This window comes from Aulonocara sp. 'chitande type north' Nkhata Bay, linkage group LG23 (genome assembly GCF_057382095.1).
Source record: "Aulonocara sp. 'chitande type north' Nkhata Bay isolate Kocher_YH1m ecotype deep benthic linkage group LG23, A_spYH_male_GT1.1, whole genome shotgun sequence".
Taxonomy (NCBI): Eukaryota; Metazoa; Chordata; class Actinopteri; order Cichliformes; family Cichlidae; genus Aulonocara; species Aulonocara sp. 'chitande type north' Nkhata Bay.
The window spans coordinates 23,941,302-23,961,023 of record NC_141365.1 but is presented as its reverse complement, the minus strand read 5'-3'; the positions used below and the strand labels follow the sequence as shown (position 1 = coordinate 23,961,023).

Genomic DNA, 19,722 nt, shown 5'->3' with positions numbered 1-19,722 from the left:
GTGACAGAGTTAATGAGTACATTTTATGGCAGGAGTCAACGACCAAGGAGAAGCAAATGTGATGCGAATGAGGGCGGTTGTAAATAAGTATAATAAGTAAAGCGGGTACGACAAAGCAGAGTTTTCTCATTAAAATCAAACTGCTGTTTGGTGGTACGAAGCTGAAACCACTGTTAGCGCTAATCAAATTCACAGATAACTAATCATATTGAGCAACAATAAAAGGAAACGTGGCCAAACATAACATTATGGGAGCAGCGTTGATGCTGAAGGTGGAGCTGGAAAAGAAATTAAGAAGGATTTTGCTGCCACCGTGTGCACTGCAAGAGAAATGCAGTCAGTAAACTGTAAATGTATCCATGTTTTATAAATTAAAACGAACATTGAATTTTATAATCAAATGAATAGAAAATAAAACAAATTTAAAAGTAAAGAGACATTTAATTTAATAAAAAGAAGAACTAAAAATAAAAAGAAATTGATTGGTTTGGTCTATCACCTTTTCAAACTTCCACTGAACACATGCGTCATTGTGCTGCTCCCTTTAGGGTGCATTGTAAAGTCCCTTTTTCGCTCTAACTGAGCATGTCTCACTACCCATTCACATCCAAGTGCTTTCTATCTAACACACATACTCAGATGAATGCATCCGGAGCATTCAACAGCATTCATAGAGAGACAGAAGATTTGTCCAATATCAAGAAATCATACCAACGGGTGGACAAAGCTGGTTTGAAAGAGAGCAAAGAGGCACTGAACATGGCAGCACAGGAACAAGCTCTCAGCACAACATCCATAGAGGCTGCGGTCAACCACACCAGGCAAGACCTCAGGTTCATGCTGTGCAAAGATGCCCCTGAGACAATCCAGCACATAACAGCAGTGTTCAAGATGCTAGCAGGCAGCGCAAACCAAATGACTGCCCTTGTATACAAAATGGGATTAATAATATTCACATTGCTATATATGTTGTCCTACGTATTCCATTTTATGCATTTTAATCATCTCTCCAACCTTTTTCTATTAAGCCAGTCGCAAATTCATGAACGGAAAACACTGCGCATGCTCGGACAAGTTCAGGCAGCCGTTTTCCTCGTCAATCTCCGTGGCTTCCTACCCCCTCCCGTGTCCTTCGGTAGTTTCCGTAAACTTCCGCCCCTCGCCGTGTCCACTCGAGTCCTTCCGGAGAAGCTGATTTTTCGTTGTCGTCGTCTCCCTCGTCCTCCTCTCCGTGTTGTTGTTCTCGGTGACGCGACGGAGGTGTAGCCTGACGCGGTCTCTTACGTGTCGGTCTGAATAAAAGTGGAGCTCCGTAGACCCGGGAGTGACGAAGCGAGTCCGTGTTGGTAAGAGGATACGCATCCGATGTTTGCTAAACAGATAGATGGCTGCCCAGAGAGGTTATTTGCGCCAAAATATCCGCACAGAGCCAACAAAGAGATCATGGCGGCGGTGTTGCAGAGGCTCACAAAATGAGTCAGTCTCTGCAAGGCTCGCAACACAGCAGACATAGGTATTAATGTGGGAGTGGGCTTGGATCTTTTTTTTAATCAAACTTCTCTAGAAATAAGTCACAGAAGCAGCTAGCCACTTAAAGTTACAACCACGTCACCTGAAACCAGTGTTTAATATTAATTTTAAAAAAGCAACATCAGTGAATTAACTAGTTAGTGAAAGTGGTGTCTCCTAGTTGCAAAAAAAAGCATACAATGCAGACATTTCCCTCCATAAAAACCCACAGCTAGCAACCTAATGGAAATTGCTAGTGCAGACTTGTTTGGACTACAAGTTTCTCCTTTCAGCAAAGCCTTAAACAGCGACAGGATTTAAAATTAAAGAGCCGAAATTGAGACACGATAAATGTGAAGTTTGTGTTGCACTCCCGTTAGCATGTTAGCATGCTCATTGGAGCTCATTCTGCCTGAGAGCTAGCACGCTAACTCTTAACTTGGTAACACTAGCCTTAGCTTTAGCCTCCGGCGTTAACTGCAAGCGTGAGCCTGGATAAACAAGCGGCTCATTTCAGTTCGCGTTAATGTTGTTGAGCCATAAGTATAACGTTCCGTCTTGCGTCATTTTTAAAATAATTTCGGCTAACAAGGAAACAGTTGAAAATGAGCTATATGCTAGCATGTTAAGCTAAGCCACACCCTCCTTTAAGACCGAGCAAGTTTTTGAATGAGTCTGGTGTTCCCAGCATGCTGTTGCATTCACAAATAAGCCGTTTCTCACTTTTGTTTTCCCTCCATCAGCCAGATTTTAAATGACCATGGAAGCGGCTGCAGACACACAGCAAAGTGGTGAAACGGCTGTTTCGGAGTCTGAGGCCCAGCAGATCACCTTGGCACAGGTAGTACTTTTTATTCTCATGCAGAGAGTGCAGAACTAGTGCAAGGAGTATGAATTTAAGTTTTAATGCTCGACCATTTTCAGTTTGCGTGAAAATGCTACGTTTCAAAGTTTTGTGCTGTGAGATTTTGGCTTGTATATCAAATACTACAGGTGAGATTCAGCAAAGACCCCATGATATGATATTGTAGCAGTTTATGCAGTTATGCTGAGCATTGCAATAACAAATACTGTGATTGTGACTGGAAATTATGCCGTCAAAGTTGAAACTTTGTAAATATCTGTATTATCCAGTAAGATAAAATTATCAGTCTGTTATCTGTCTGTAAGTGAATGTGGTCAGTCTTTCTGATAATACAACAGTTAACTGAGATAAATGTGTGTTGCTGTCTACAAAGTCAGAAATTCTGAAATGCTGATTAAATGTAAGTTTGCTCGGCTAGCTTTATCTCAGGATCATGCATGAGATGAGCCTACGGTAGCTCGTAGTGTTCTCCGACTATTTTAATTAATTAAATAAAATATTGATATTTGGTGTCCCTGTATTGATGTTAGGGCTGCACGAATTTGCATAAAATGAGAATCAAAAATTTTTTGGCTTAGAATTGAGATCACGATTCTCTCACGATTTTCTTTTCCAATATAAATATTTATTGCACTTATTAACTGCACATCAACTTCGCAACAGTTGAAACTGAACATAAAAACAATAAATAAACATAAAAACAACAAATGTCTCACGTTTTGTTGTTGCCGCAAAATGTTGTACTGCTTGAAATTCCATCTCAACCATTGCTCGACACTGCGTGTATAGAGCAGGTAGTGCAACAATAGAAAAAATAGTTGCGGGACGGCACAGTGTAGCATTTGTCTAGGGCATGGCTATTCAACTACGAAGTTAGTTGGGCCAGATTTTCAAACCGAGGAATTTATCTGGGCCAGATTTTTTTTTTTTTTTTTTTTTTTTTGAAGCCAGTAAGCAGCAGATCATGATCAATTTCAAACCCACACAACTGTATTGAAAAACAAGTATTTTTTTTTTTTTATTCCTTTTCTCCTGTAAATCTGGTGACCTCTCACAAATGCACACCAATAGGTCCATTTAAAAAAAGGGAGCTATAACTAAACTATTTTTTGCACATTTGAAATAATAATAACTAAAAACATTTTGATAATTCCTTTTCAAATTAAAATAAATATTTCGCTGACCACTCGCTTTTCCTGCCATGGATGGAGCCCCATCGGTCACAAGTATACAGACACGCTTCATATGCAGACCATTTTCCTCAAAAAGAGCTTAAATCTTCTCAAACATCATTTCGCCAGCTGTGTGTCCCTCTAACGGTAGCAAACCGAGCAATTTCCCATCCAAAAAACAGACATGTACGCACAACTGTGCATTATCAGTTCTGTCTGTGATCTCCTGCTATGGACATTACATCAGTTTTCTTCAGGTCATCTAACAGCATTTCAAACTCCTCTGACGCCAGAACTTCAACTCTACGAATATTTGAACTGTCCTACAGGGGTACGTTTTTAATAGCAGATGTCACACTTACTTTAATTTTTTCATCACTTTTCACTGCATCCACCACGGCCAGCATGCAGTATTTCACTGTTTCAGAATCTGTGAAAGGCCTTTTCTTCTTCGCCAAGAAGCAAACACGAAGGGAAGATGCTGCAGCTCTCTCTTGGGCTGTACAGGACCCTCACCATGGTAGTACAACTCCGGTTGTAAGATTATTAAACTCGGTAAAATGAATAAGTATTTGTCAGTCCAGGCAGGGTTAAACCGACAGTTTTCATTGTCAATTTTGCGCTTTTGGAGTGAGAAAGACATGCTGTTGTCGCATCATATATTACGATGATTGTTTAATATGTTTACATCACGGTGCATTGTGGGTTAAATATTGCTAGGCTACTAGGAGTGTTGCATTCACAGTCTACACTACACTGTAGGAATTTTTAATTTTTTAAAAATTGATTAATGAATTAATTTTTTGCGTTTTCTCTGTGTTTCTGCCAGGACCACAGGCAGGGCCACTCGCAGGTTGCTTCTGGGCCGCATTTGGCCCGCGGGCCGCCATTTGAATAGGCTTGGTCTAGGGTGTTGATCATTTTCCTAAATCCCTGGTTTTGCACAGTGTTGATGGGAGCCATATCTTTGGTCAGGTGATAAGTGATAGCCTCCGTAATTTCTTTGTGCCTGCGGGAGTTCGACGTGTATAGGGAAGCGCTGTATAAGGTTCCCGTTATTGGTGTTTGGGTGGTTGACCGGGACGGATTTACTCCTGTCACTTTCTCGTCATCCCTGACGTGCTCTCCGTTGTTTTTTCCCTGCTAATTTTAGCATCACACGGCACAGCTTCTGTATCACGTGGTATAAGGCTCCGCCCTTGTCATTTGTTGAGCAGGAAGAGTGAGCGCTTGTTTTCATGCAGATTACGTCCCGGATCAAAATGCGGTACAATTGCCGTCGTCTTTTTTTTTTTTTTTTTTTTTTTTTTTTAAATCGTTGTCATTTGGAAATGAGATCGCACATAAGTATGAATTGAGATCGCGATTTTCTAACGATTAATCGTGCAGCCCTAATTGATGTATTATCACCATGCAAACCGTCACAATACTAGGCTGTATCTGCTGTACCAAATTACGTATCCTCATTCATGATTCAAGAAAGTGAAAATTTAAAGCTTTTCTCTTTAGTGGTCCTTGAGATATTCATGTTTAAACACGACCTCAGATTTCAGGGTGTGAAAAAACATACCTGAAGTGGGTCAACGGACCATTTTTAAAATATGTATATATCTTGGAAAGTATTTGGTATCTTACATATCCAAACTTAGCACCACGAATTGTTTATATAGATCTAAGAAGGTCAAGCAGAAGGCCCATGTGGATTTGAGATGGGATTGAGATTGAGGTTACCCAAGAGTAAAATAATACCAGTTGCTGTGGGCTGTTTGTAACTATGCACATGTGTGGTTATACAATGTGTTTTATATTTTCAGGCATCCATAGCAGCAGCCCAGGTGTCCTCCAGTAGTCCCACAGTCACTCTTGTCCAGTTACCCAATGGTCAAACAGTCCAAGTGCACGGTGTGATCCAAGCCGCTCAGCCTTCGGTCATTCAGTCCCCACAGGTGCAGACGGTACAGGTAAGAGGAGAGGGGAAACTTAATCTTGCAAGTAATGACTGCAGTAGGGGATATGAGCTGAACATGATGGCTTTGAAGTTTGTAAATGAATTCAAATTGAATTTGAGATGATTTCCTTACAGATTTCGACTGTCGCTGAGAGCGAGGACTCTCAGGAATCTGTCGACAGCGTGACAGATTCTCAGAAGAGGAGAGAGATTCTGTCCAGGCGGCCTTCCTACAGGTCTGTGTGACACGCTGAGAAACTGCAGATGCAAACAGCATCTCCTTAATCTGTACTGCTTCCATTTTGTGTCTGTATGACGTGTTCAAAGCTTAGAAGACAATGACTGACACTCTTTCATTTTTATCAGCTATAAATAGACTATTTGCAGATATGAAACGAGGAGAAAATAAAAGGTTGCTAAGATTTTTCTGCAAATGTTCCTCTTACAGAAAGATCTTGAATGACTTATCATCAGATGCTCCGGCAGTGCCTCGAATTGAGGAAGAGAAATCAGAAGATGACTCAGCCCCTGCTATCACCACGGTCACCATGCCCACTCCCATCTATCAGACCAGCAGTGGCCAGTACAGTAAGTACTTTGAGACACAGATAGCTGGTGGTTTTTGTTAAAAATAAGTAGGTGTTAACGTAATCGAGCATTCTACTTCTGCTGTCGTACATGCTGTTACAGTGGTGGATGATCATGTTAAACAAGTAATCCCAAACCTGTTTTTCAGGGATTGCCAATCAGAAAAAGGCCACATTTGATGCTTTGATTCAGACCCTGTTTATTTATTTATTTATTTAATTTTTTTTTTTGCCTGTCCCGTTTGGCTCTTTTGCCATCAGAATTATTGTCTAAAGGCGAAGAAAGATGCCCAACGGATTTACTTTACCAAATTGACCATCCCAGCCTTGCCGTAATGGTCCATTTGATTCACCTTTTGTTTAATTTATTTTCACTTGCCGAATATGGGACAGACTTGACTGGGGGAAAGAAGGGGAGAAAGAAAGAGGGAAAGAAAAACAGCTGAGAAGAGGGACGGGGGAGAAGGGCAAAAAACAAAAACCAACAGAACGGGCAGAGAAAAAAAAAAGAAAATGCATATATCGATCACCTGGATCACCTGTTGAGAAAGAAAAAAGAAAGCAAGCAGAAGAGAACAAGAGTAATAGAATAAACAACATCACAATGATATATGGGAATATGACAGTAAATACCAAATATTAAACATTATTGTGCAGCACATAAGATCAACAGAACACAGTGTGCTTTGAGGTAGGAGCCAAAAAGGGTGTAGTTTGTGGGTGTGATCACCCGTGTGTACACCTGTGAGCATGGACGCGCTTGTTTTTTTAAAAGGTTCCTTCATGTAATGATCTGCTTGTGGGGGGGGGGGGGGGGCGCCACAGCCCCGTCCTCCAGGGCATGAAGCAGGTATGGAGGAGATCAAAACTCCAGACATCCAGAGGCCCCCAGAACACAAGAGACCAAGGAAGACCAACAGAGGGGCAGCTGCGCCACTGTCCCAGAAAGAGCTGAGGAGAGTCCCAGATGAGGGCTCACTCAGCAGCCGCGGAGCAGAAGCCAGGGGGGGTTGCAGTGACGCGCCCGTGAGCTCCGCCGGCAGCCAGCTGTGCCTGAGTGACCGAGCCCCAGGCCGAGAGGCCGGGGGCACCCCACCTCCGAAGTGGCCCGAGTGAGCCCCAGGCTCCAGGCCCCGATTCAGACCCTGTCTAATGTTTCCAACATTAAAGACCAGTGTTAAGATTATCCTTGACCTGTACAGACTTAATGCAGTTTAGAAAACCTGTGGATATTGTGAATGAATGATGTTAAGTCCAGTATTTTCCTTCTTTTCCTCCTACAAAAACAGTATTTGTGATATGACAGTTTGTGTGGAGCCCCATATCCAGTAATGTTTACAGTATTGGATGGAGGAGAACAACACAGAAAGCAATTGGTTAAAAGTCCTAATGCACAATTTTATCCTTCTGCAGTTGCCATTACCCAGGGTGGAGCCATTCAGCTGGCCAATAATGGCACGGATGGCCTGCAGACGTTCACCATGGCCAACACTGCTGCAGCCCAGCCTGGTGCCACCATCCTGCAGTATGCTCAGACCAGTGACGGGCAGCAGATCCTCGTGCCCAGTAACCAGGTGGTCGTGCAAGGTGGGAAAATGGTTTCCACAGTGTTTAGAAGTGAAGTTCCACAAAACCTACACTATTTGTAAAGCTTTGCTGAATGAAGCACTGACTGTTTGTCTATCTTTGTTCACCAGCTGCTTCTGGTGATGTCCAGGCCTATCAAATCCGCACAGCCCCCACCAGCACCATCACTCCTGGGGTGGTCATGGCAACTCCACCCACAATCAGCGGATCAGGAGCCACTGAGGAAGTCACACGCAAACGGGAGGTCCGACTGATGAAAAACAGGTATGGCGAGGTTAATTAGTAACTCGTACTCAATTGCTTCTGTAGGTGTCAAGCTGATGTGAGCTTCATGTACCCGCATCCTCTTGTCTCACAGGGAGGCAGCCCGCGAGTGCCGTCGGAAGAAGAAAGAGTACGTGAAGTGTCTGGAGAACCGCGTGGCCGTGCTGGAAAACCAGAACAAAACCCTCATCGAGGAACTGAAAGCCCTCAAAGACTTGTACTGCCACAAATCAGAGTAGAATACACCTGCCGGTGGCTTGACAGGTGATCCCCAGCACTTGTGTACAGAGACTCAGCACAGAGCCATGCATCTGGATGCGCCCTCCTCTTTTCTACTCTTCTGCTTTCTTTTTAAAAACTGCTGAAAAATGTGTGAACGTGACTCACCAGGTATAAAAAAAACAAAACAAAAGCCCCATCCCACTTTGGTAAATTGAAACCTTGTCCCATTTGGGCAATTTAAAACCCCCATCCCATTTGAGCAATTTGAAATCAACCACCAGTTTTCCCCCATTAAAAGGATCAGGCGGTGCTCACAGTGAACGTGGAGGAGACTGCAACTTAAACAGGGTCTGCGTGGCAAGGTGACAGAGCAGGGAAACTAGCTGTTATCGCCAAGGACACCACCGATGGGAAGCATTCCAGTCACTGGTGCCCGGACTACCCGGGCAACATCACCAGCAATGGGGGAACTGACCGCAAGCACCACCGATAATAATGATGATGATGATGGAACTTTTTTCTTTTCTTTTCCCTTTCGGAGAGTATAACTTCACGTGAAACATTTCTATCTGTAACTCTCGAATTAACATGTTACTTATTAATGCTTATACTTATAGGTGGCCTGTGTCTTGGACGTTTTTATCTTTTAAGATGTGTGTTTTGGTTTGTTCTGAATTAGATTGTGCTTCTACAATGCCATGTTTCTTTTTTCTTTGTTTTACCCAAGTATATTTTTGCTTTTATACAACGTGAACAAAAAACTAACCATTTAGTTGTAAAATGTTTTTTTCATGTTAACTGCAGCACAGTGAGGAGATGGTAAAAGTTGGGCAGCAGTGAAGTTGGGGGGGGGGACTTTTTGTCTTCATTTTTTTTAAAACTTCAGAGACATTAAGTGGAAAATTGCGTAATGGTGTCCTGTTAATTACCAGATTTTGGTGGTAAAAACAAACAAAGGCAAAATAGGCCTTCGACAGTACAGGAAGTGGGAATAACGGATAAATAAGCTGCTGCACGTTTATCAGAGATTATATACTGTAAGCAAAACCTTTTTCTTTTTTCTCTCTCTCTCCATAGACTCATGGATTATTTTTGAACAATAACCAAAAACTTAATGAGCCTTACTTGTTATGCAATGAAAGAGTTTTTAAGCAGAATTCAGAGACAAGTGGATAAAGCACTGGAATCATGGAATTACATCAGAGGGGGGAAATTTGCCATACCGGGCCCCTCTGAGGCCTCGGTCACCGTCTCTTAATTCTGTTTATAGTAATATGAGCTAGCATGTGCACTTTCTTTGCATTTACAATCCTTCAGCATTTCACCGCTTTCTGGGTAAATCTACCACTCATCTGCAGTTAATCAAATGTTGTTGCATCAATGTGTTTGATCACTTCTTTTTTTTGTAAATGGAGCATCAAAGCTCACCAGATACAACTCAACTGCACCCACTTTGTGAAATGACTGTAAGATCAGGTGGTGTTGGTGGTTCTAAAAGAAAATATTTTTGTGATAATGGGATGCCATATTGTATTCTTTAGGTATTATGTATAGTCATGATATAGTATGCTTTTTATGTTGCTTCTCGTTTATTTTTTTTGTATTCACTATTTCTAAATGTCAGCAACAACTTGTATAATAATACAGTGCATTACGTTAGAGCTATTCAGATATGACACTTTTGGCAGCTGTTAATAAATGTGTTTCTGGTAATCTGATTTTAAAACATTTTATTTCATATATTAAAACGAACAAATGGTCACAAGTCTCTCTTCCGTGTCAGTTTGCAAGCTTTGTATAGGTGTATGTCTCTTTGTTTGTCGTAGTGGACTTCTTCGACGGTGAAGTGCTGCTTAAGCATGCCTAGGAAGTTCGTGTCTCGCTCATAGCGGAGCTTGCAGGCCAGTAACACCACAGTGGCGTCTGAGCTCAGGTGCTCCAGCGTTTCCAGCAGAGGCAAAAATGTGTCCTCCAGGTAAATGATATCCGCACCCAGAACCACATCAAACCCTCTGGCTGGGTATCGCTCGAGGCCCTCGCCCCAGGTCAACTCAGAGACCACCACAGATTGTTGGGAATCTGGGGGCAGGTTTGCTTTCACGTTAGCAGAGAGGAAGTCCAGCGCAGGCTCTCTGTCAGTGATGGTCACTCTGGCACCTAGGGAAGGGTTAGAGTAGGACTATCACAGCTTTCCTTGTTCACCCGCCACACTCTCAAGGGTTTTTGATAGTGCTATGAGATACTGCAAATTTTGGTATCGATCTGATACACAGTAAATACAGGGCCAGTATTGCTGATATCAATATGGATACTTTAAACCTATGAAGGGAGATTATGTAGCGGAGAGTAGTGTGTCATGATAAATCCTGAACAAATTTTAATGACCACTAAATCAATTTGATTTTAATTTTCCACAATAATGAGTTAACACAACAAAAAACACCTTCAGTTTTTGGATAAAGGTGGGCAGATTAATCCAAATATCGATGGTATTAATATCCTTCAATACTAGCCCAATAGGATCGATACATACTGTGACATCTCTGTGATATATAGCCTGTTGCAGCACATTTAAACAACTGAAGCTGACCTACAGTGTTTTAAACACATGCATATTTAAATTCAAGGTCTCCAAAAAACACAGTTTCAAAATACACAAAGTGCTGAAAGGTGTGTTTTTTGTGTTAACTCATTATTGTGGAAAGCAAAAATTTCAGTGATTTAGTGATCATTAAAATGTCATCAGAATCTACTAATTGATGACAATTTATCATAAATAATGACACTGCTCTGACCTTTATATGCTGCCTCCACAGGTTAAAAGTGTCAGCATTGCTGTCTTCAGCATTAGCCCTGTATTTATTTGGTATCACACACAACTAGTTTTGGAGACAAGGAATCCAAATGAGCCTGTCTCTAAAGCATCTTGGGTCAACTTCTGTTGTTTTAATGTGTTATATATGTGTGTATATTTTTCATTATTTTATATTAATTATTTAACACAGTTCTTTTGTGTACATACTGAACTTAAAGGTTTGAAACCAAAGTGCTGATCCTTTTGGGCTAGTATCGATCTGATACCAATAGCAGCATTGGTACTGATACTACTGATGTTTGGAGTGATCCGACCACCTCCAGTTTTTGGTGGTTAGTAATTATGCACTCACCTAGCAGAGCTGCTACAATGCCCACCAGACCAGTGCCAGCTCCCAATTCAATTGCTTTCTTCCCCTTTAGCTCCACTCTTCCCAGCTCCAAGTACATACACATGACCACCGCCTGGGCAGTAACACAAATGCAATAGTAATGTATAAATCTAATGAAACATGGAGGAATTATTGAAGCTAAGCACTGCTGCCACTGTTGTAACGTACCGCATCCCACACAACTGCCGCCACACCGAGCTTTTTCCAGTCCTGAGCGAGTCGGAGGTCGCGGTTGGCAAACCTAAACTGTGCTGATGAATTGTGGAGTTTGGAAAGCGCAGGCAATGGGTTTTCTACATAGGGAACGAGAGCCATGTTTGAAATAAATAAAACCCACACTCGTTTACACATGCGCAGTGCGCTCCTCCTTCTTCTTCGACGTTTTCCCTAGGCTGGCTCATTGATTCGTTTCCGCCATCTTCTGGAGTTATTATATAGCTATTATTTAATTCGTTTGTTAAAGAATGTTCTTAGGGTATATGAACCAACTTTTAGCGTTGATAGTTGGCTTGTTTTCTTTAATAAATACTGAAGCGCAAGAGACCGATTCGCTTTCAGGCAACTGAAGACGGCAACCCGTGTTGACGTCAACGAACAAATTTAGCCAATCACGTAACTGCCCAGCTAAAAGTGACCAATGGGAAAAGAGTAAGTCTTTGCGATGGGCGTGTCTGCAAGATTTTCTTAACGGGGTTGTGTTTTAGCTAGGAGGGGGCGTGGTCTGAAAAAACCCGCAGGTCTGTAAAGGTAGCAACACATAGCAGCGATGTAGCTTCCGGTGTACTGCAAATAAAGGGTTTTTGAGCTGCGTGAAGAGACTCACTCTGTGCTGAGAGTATAGACATAAGAAATAAAAAAGAAAAAAAATACATATTTTCATCGAATATGAAAAGGCTGCACAGTGGTGGGTATTTGCTTAGTAAGAACCTGCCACCAATGGCATCTATTGCAGCTACAGGTCCATGGACGTTTACTTTGAAAACCTTAAGCAGGAAATTACCTCTGAACTTACCTGCTACGGTCGCTTTGACATCTAAAGCTTGTGTCCCGCTAGTGCGACGAGATGAACGCCACCTCCGGCCACCGCTTTGATACCCACTGGCCGTTCACTTTCCCCGTTTCCTCTAAAAACCCTTCCGGCTGGTGAATTCGCCCGGTGCTGTCGCTGAAAGGGCTGCAGCGGTGACACAGACTTGAGCCGCAGTGAAAATGGATTGAGTCACGCTGCTGGAGGAGCCAGCAGTGGATTGAGGTGCGGAAGCTAGCGTTAGCCGGCTAGCCATGGAGGGAGGCAGAGGAACGCCTGACTTCGTCTCATTAGACTGTTTTCCGTAAAATGACTTGGTAGCGGTTATTCTCAGCCCCAAACCATGCAGCCCACGCACGCAGTTCATATTAAAGTGCGCCATCCGTGGGTTGCGCACACACCCTGAATATGTCAGCCGTCCTGCACATACCGCAGATACTTACTTGGCTGTCCTTGCATAGATCCCGTTCTGCTCTGAAGCGAGATCGTTCACTTTGCAGCAAAAACACAAGGGCTGTGCTGGTCCACAACACGCACATTTTCAAATAATCCGAACACTTCCAGGTTGTGATTGAACCCGATCTCGCCAAGGCAGAGCAAAACTAGTGTTTTATGTATTTTTCCTAACAACCCCTTGTAAGGTTTGGCTTAAAGATCTTGCAGACCTTCCTGCAGCTTCAGAATTGCCAGACTAGCAGGTGGTCCCTCCTCAATTGTATGGAAAGCGGTGCTGGCTGTTGCAGGACTTTTGCAGGTCAGCGATGGGAGGTTCGGTGTCCTGCTGCATCTCTCCTGGAGAGAGCCCCAAGATCCACAGGAGAGAGGTGGAGCTGGAGGAGTGTCCCATCACCACTACTGAAGATGTGAGCGAGGACACTGGGACATACCTGCAGCACATCAGCGACAGGGAGCTTCCAGATGGTGTGTGGAGATTAGTTTGCTATTTTTGGAGATGTGATTGCATGCAGTGATGTTGTCCTGTCCTGGTGCCGGTTTACTGCAAGTGATTCAGTTTAAATGTTTTACATGCTTTAAGAGCTGTTTAGCATTAAATCAGCAGCAGCGTGGCAGCTCCTAGACAAACACTGTAGTCTTATATGAAGACTTCTAACACTTTCCTTCTACAGAGCTGGCCCAAGAGGCCAACCCATCCGACCACCCCAGAGCAAGCACTCTATTCCTCAACAAGTCTCAGACAGATGGTCAGTATTTCTCTGGTGCTTTAATACTTTACCCCATTCTCTTCTGAAACTCCTACATCTCTTTGATTTTGTTTTTTATCCAATTTCAGTCCGCGAGAAAAGGAAAAGCAACTACATGAATCACGTAAGTTACGGCTCTGCGTGTTCTTCGTGGGTCTTTTTGTTGCTGAAATGATTCAGTCATACATCTCATTTCTCTGGGGTTGAATGTGTTTCTATAACCCGTTTTCCCCTCCATTCTGTCTCCAAACATGCTTTCGATGCCAGATGTCCCCGGGACTCCTTTCTAAAAAGTACAGCTCGTGTTCAACCATATTCCTCGATGACAGCACCGTCAGCCAGCCCAATCTCAAGAGCACTATTAAATGGTAAGTGACCGCCCTCACCTCAGTACTGCTGCAAGTGCAAGTACAAAAGAAGTTGGGACGCTGTGTAAAGTGTGAATAAAAAACAGAGTTCAATGGTTTGCAAATTCCACAAACACAGTTTTGACTCACTTTAAAACATTTTAAACTTATCATATGTTTATTTTGAATTTGATGGCAGCATCATGGCCACGTTTAACGCTGTGTAGCATCCCATCTTCTTTTAATAAAAGTGTGGAAACTAAAAAGAGAGCTTTGCTGGACATTTGGGAGAGGAATGATGTCCTGATATAAGATTCTAGCTGCCGCTTTCAGCTGGTGAAAAGTTCAGCATCTGGACTTCTTTACCAGGAAGTCATGCTCTTGTAATACATGCAGTATGTGGTTTAGCACTGTTTTACTGAAATATGCAAAAACCTCCTTGAAGAAGCTCTCTGCACGGCAGCATATCTTGCTCTAAAGCCTTCATATGCGTTTCAGCATTGATGATGCTTTTCCAGATGTCCAAGCTACCAATTCAGTAGGCACTGATAGATACTCCTGTTTTTAATGCAGTGCCACCTGAAGATCATGGGCACTGATTTTTAGCCTTGTCTTTTGTGCACAGATATTTCTTCCAGTTCTGTGAATTGTTTAATATCACTATGTACTGAATATTATTAGATATTCAAAGTCTCCTCATCTGTACATGAATTTGTTCCCCAATTTGTACATAGGCTTTTTTGAGATTACTAAACCTTGGCCCATCTTTACTTCTGAGAAACTCCGTCCCCTTTAAGATCCTCTTGTTATACACAATTATGTTACTGACATGTTGTCAGTCTACTGTTTAATTATTTGCAAAATGTTTCTGTTTGTTTGTCCTGAACTGCAGGTAACATTTAAAGTCACCAAATAGCTGCAGTTGAAAAGATCTAAATATCTATTTGTAAAGTAGAAGTAAAAATAAAAAGCTGTAAAAGGGAAAATCCAGCTCTAGTGTTTTATTCTTTGTTGATTTCTGTCTCTTGCAGTGTTGCACTGGCCATATACTACCACATAAAAAACAGGTAGGAAACGTCAGAAGTATTGTCTCTTGGTAGTGCAACGTTTTCTTCATTGTTGTAACCAGTACTTAGATATTTACAAACATTAGTCATCAAGTTTGTAAGAAAGACTGATTTTAGTACTTAGGCTAATTTTTAATTACTTCATCTAAGTCCTATAGGAAATGCTACTTGCCTTGTCTTACTGCTAAATACATCATGCATGAATGACAGACGTATGCAGAAGGTGGATATCAACTTAAGTGCCAGATGGGTACAGCTTTTTAAGATCATCACTGGTAATGAGAGCCAGAGATTTTTAATTTTTATTAGTCCTTTATTTATCCAGGTAAAAAATCTCATTGAGATTAAAAATCTCATTTCCAAGAGAGACCTGGCAATTTAGCTCTGATTGACAAACAAACCAGAAGGTGGCTTGCGTCAGGTCAGAATTGCAAAAAAAATAAATAAATAAAAAAAGAGGTTGTGATTGCTTTTTAAAAAAAAAAAAAATTAACAGTTTTTTTCATCTCATGTCTGCACATAATAGGTTGAAAATTGAGTTCTCTGTTTGCATCATCTCAGTTTGAAATGCAATTTATTTGCATTTTAAATATAGTAACTGTCAAAACATGACTTTAAGGAAAGTAGGAGCTACTTTCCTTAAAGTCATGTTCTTGGAAGTGATCTAAGGATGCAATTTTGCCTAATTTAGGTCAAGTATGGTTTTTGAGTTTTATGGCCAGAGTCATAGCACTTGGTGGTGGCAACTCAAAGAATAGATACAATGTGGTGAAGAAGTATTTGCCCTTTTCTGATTTCTTAGTTTTTTGCATATTGGTCAAACTTACATGTTACAGATCATCAAACTAATTTGAATAATAGACCAACATAGCCTGAGTAAATACAAACAAACAGTTTTTAAATGACTTTATTTATTAAGGCAAAAAAGTTATCCAAGCCTACTTCGTCCTCATCCTGTGTGGAAAAAAGTAATTGGCCCCACTTGATCCACAGATTGGATCCACAGTGAGAGCCATTATCCAAAAATGAAGAAAACTCGGAACAGTGGTGAACCCTCCCAGGAGTGACCGGCCTATCCAAATGACTCCAAGAGCACAGCGACAGTTTCACTTTTGGGTCACAAAAAACCTCAGAACAACATCTAAAGGCTGCTTTGCTGTTTCAGGACGACTTGCTGTAATTGATGGAACCATGAATTCTGTTCTCTAGCAGAAAATCCTGAAGGTGGATGTCCAACCACAAGTTCATGGCCTGAAGCTCAAGAGCACTTGGGTTATACAGCAGGACAATGATCAGAAACACCAGCGTGTCCACCTGTGAATGCGTCAAAAAAAAAGAGAAAGGCTTTCAGCGGCTTAATTGAAATGCTGATTTAAATCAGATGGCGCTACTTTAGCACAACCTTAAACAGGCCGTTCATGCTAGAAGACCCTCCAGTGTGACTGAATTAAAACAACTGTACAAAGAAAAGTGGAGCAAAATTCCTCCACAGTTCTCAGAAACACTTGATTCCCATTCTTTTGGCAAGAGTGACACAACCACTTACTAGGTTTAGGGGTCAATTCCTTTTTAACATAGGACCAGGCAGGTTTGTATTAACTTTTTTCATTTACCGTAAAAACTAGATGTTAAATGCACTTATTATCTTTAACATTAAAATTTGTTTGATTATCTGAAACATTTAAGTGTGACAAATACACAACAAAAAAACTAAGAAATCAGGAAGGGGGCAAATATTTTTTCACAGCAGGTGGCCAAATTAGTTTTTTGGACATCAGTGAGTCAGATACTTAATAATATAGGAAACAAAATGTTTGTTAACATCAATGCACATCAATGGTTGTAATCTACAAAGTATTTGTAGAACTCAACGAAAGATAAATAACTGTTGTGATATCTAACACCAAGAAACCTCAGTGAATAAGCAATGGTAGTTTCAAACCATGAGAAGTTACATATCACGTAACAGTGGCTTGTTGCATCTACAGAGATTCAAACCGCTCGCTGGATATATTCGACGAGAAGAAGCACCCACTGTCGGTGAGTTGAGGTGGTTGATTACACCAAGCAGTGATATTTGCTATATTAGTGGACCGCTGATGATGACCTTCTGCCCAACAGCGAGAAAAGGTTCCAGATGACTACTCTGTGGTTGACCCGGAACACAAACTCATCTACCGCTTCATAAGAACGCTCTTCAGCTCTGCTCAGCTCACCGCCGAGTGCGCCATCGTCACTCTGGTAAGTTCAAACATCCACCACACTGCAGAGAGTGTTGAATGATGCAAAGAAGTATTGAGAACTATCACCCTTTCTGCTTGTGTGAATGGATGGGTTCCTTCTGCCTTAGGTGTATCTGGAAAGGCTGTTAACGTATGCTGAGATGGACATTTGTCCTTGTAACTGGAAGCGCATTGTTCTTGGTGCCATCTTACTGGCCTCCAAGGTCTGGGATGATCAGGCTGTGTGGAATGTCGATTACTGCCAGATCCTCAAAGATATCACCGTGGAGGACATGTAAGTATTACAGTAGTTTTTGTATAGCACTGCCAGATCTACAAAATGACCTCCAGCAGGCCACTCGTGTCAGTGTCTCTGACCAGACCATCATAAATAGACTTAATGAGGGTGGCCTGAGGGCCTGACATCCTCTAGTGGGCCCTGTGATCTCTGCCCGGCACTGTGAAGCCCGATTAGCATTTGCCATAGAGTACCAGAAATTAGCAGGTCCATTACTGGCGCCCTGTGCTTTTCACAGACGAGAGCAGGTTCCCCCTGAGCACGCGTGACAGATGTGAAAGGGTCTGGAGAAGCTGTGGAGAAAATTCTGCTGCCTGTAACATTGTTCAGCATGACTGGTTTGGTAGTGGGTCAGTGATAGTCTGTGGAGGCATATCCATGGAGGAACGCACAGAGCCCTACAGGCTAGGCAACAACACCCTGACTACCATTAGGTATCCTTGGACCCATTGACAGACCCTACGCTGTTGCAGTGAGTACTGGGTTCCTCCTGGTGCACAACAGTGCTTCATGTGGCAAGAGTATGCAAGTAGTTCCTGGAGGTTAAAGGAATTGATACCATTGCCTGGTCCGCACGTTCACTTGACTCCCTGTTTCATTTTCACTTTGAATTTAGCCCTCTGTAGGTTGATTATTTTAATTTCCATCATAGTGGCATTGTGATTTTATTTTCTGAATACCAGTGCATAAGAGTATAGATATCCAGACGTGCTTTTCCCCCCCATTGAGATTGATGCATTTTCAGTGTTCCTTTAATTTTTTTAAGTAGCGTAGTTTCTAGTTCACACAGTGCAAACACACGGAAAGTGGGGACCACCTCCAAGAGTTATAGGAAAGCCCTCAAAAGGTTCCTGCAGCCTGGAAAGGACCTTTTGTTTTTTAATAAAAGCTCGTGAACCTTTCCAAACTGTTTTGCAGGAATGAGATGGAGCGTCACTTTTTGGAGCTGCTGCAGTTCAACATTAATGTCCCAGCCAGCGTCTACGCCAAGTACTACTTTGACCTGCGCTCACTGGCTGATGACAACAACCTCAGTTTCCCTCTGGAGCCACTCAGTACCAAGCGGGCCCAAAAACTCGAGGTGAGTAATTTTCCAGGGCTGATTTTATTTTGCAGTTTGGAAATGTATATATTCCGACTGCTGAACTGATTAAGTAAGTGTTGGTAGAACTTGTTATGCTGTGGCTGCTCTGCTTGTTCTGTCGTAACAGTTTGAAACTTCTTCTGATTATTATTGTTTTTTATTGTTCTTATCTTTCTCTTTTTTGTAGGCTATCTCCAGGCTATGTGAGGACAAGTATAAGGACTTGAGTAAATCGGCCATGAGAAGGTCTGTCAGTGCAGACAACCTAGTTGGCATCAAGACTGCACAGGCTGTACTCTCTTAAGTCTGTGACAGCCATCTATCATTGGAGCAGACTGCAAGATCTACAGGATATGATGCCACACATGCTGAGAGACATTTCCAAAGTAGATTGCATTAATATCAGCAGCTGATAAGTTTCATTACAAAAGCTTATGTGCTCATTTTGGAGAGGAACAAACGATTTACCGTAAAGTATCACTACAATATAATGAAATCAGTCTTTATGTGTTCATTACAAGGAACTTTGGCTAACTGCCTTTAAAGCATGGTGATATGGTGAAAAATATGTTGTATTTTAAAGGTGGATGTCTACAGCTGGAAGGAATCAGCATGAAAGCACTACCAGAAGCCACACATAACCTTTTTTCCCGTCTTTTTTTTTTACATTATCCAGTCTTTTGGGGAGTAGGATCTGGCTATGGCCGTCTTCTTCCACCAAGCAAACTCCCTCTCCTATATTCAAATGATGACAGACTGTTTTGGAGCTACCCTGTGGTGTAGTTCTGCACATGGACAAAGAGTAGACTTTATTTTGCTTACTATGTAGGCCCCTATAGCTGTGAAATGTACAAGATTTTATTTAATTTAAATAAATTTCACTTGCTGTTTCAAATTCATGCTGTTTAAGTGGGAAAGTGTATCATGGTGGTTTTTTGTTTGTGGAAGATGTGAGATGTGAGCACAGAGGTGGTGACGGTGCAGAGCTTGCCCACAGCTTTGAGTACCAAACATCACATATTAGGTATAAGTTAATAGCGTAAGATATAAGGTCTTGTGTATAATATGTGGCAGCATGTAAGGAAAAAACAGAGTTTATACAGTAATAACCTAAA

At 41.9% G+C, this 19,722-nt stretch overlaps 3 protein-coding genes across 4 annotated transcripts; 2 read left to right on the top strand and 1 right to left on the bottom strand.

The window, feature by feature from the left end:
• The first annotated feature begins 1,156 nt into the window (after positions 1-1,156).
• On the top strand, positions 1,157-9,936 carry LOC147301857 (cyclic AMP-responsive element-binding protein 1-like). 2 transcript variants are annotated; one of them, XM_086284705.1, is made up of 8 exons: positions 1,157-1,346; positions 2,253-2,350; positions 5,361-5,507; positions 5,630-5,730; positions 5,943-6,082; positions 7,495-7,668; positions 7,779-7,932; positions 8,027-9,936. In XM_086284705.1, exons 2-8 carry the CDS (start codon positions 2,264-2,266, stop codon positions 8,169-8,171), a joined length of 948 nt encoding a protein of 315 aa, XP_086140831.1. In that variant the 5' UTR covers positions 1,157-1,346; positions 2,253-2,263; the 3' UTR covers positions 8,172-9,936. The 2 variants fall into 2 exon arrangements, with proteins under 2 accessions (XP_086140831.1, XP_086140832.1); XM_086284706.1 differs by lacking the exon at positions 1,157-1,346 and adding an exon at positions 1,361-1,513.
• mettl21a (methyltransferase 21A, HSPA lysine) lies at positions 8,856-12,330 on the bottom strand. The gene is made up of 3 exons (XM_086284707.1): positions 11,529-12,330; positions 11,322-11,433; positions 8,856-10,311 (listed from the first exon to the last, which is right to left on the bottom strand). The coding sequence occupies exons 1-3, from the start codon at positions 11,709-11,711 to the stop codon at positions 9,914-9,916; spliced, it is 693 nt and encodes a 230-aa protein (XP_086140833.1). The 5' UTR covers positions 11,712-12,330; the 3' UTR covers positions 8,856-9,913.
• Positions 12,331-12,373: 43 nt separating this feature from the next.
• LOC147301855 (cyclin-Y-like protein 1) lies at positions 12,374-19,506 on the top strand. The gene is made up of 10 exons (XM_086284704.1): positions 12,374-13,308; positions 13,515-13,589; positions 13,679-13,713; positions 13,857-13,957; positions 14,968-15,003; positions 16,992-17,043; positions 17,125-17,244; positions 17,354-17,520; positions 18,442-18,604; positions 18,795-19,506. Exons 1-10 carry the CDS (start codon positions 13,149-13,151, stop codon positions 18,909-18,911), a joined length of 1,026 nt encoding a protein of 341 aa, XP_086140830.1. The 5' UTR covers positions 12,374-13,148; the 3' UTR covers positions 18,912-19,506.
• Positions 19,507-19,722: the final 216 nt, after the last annotated feature.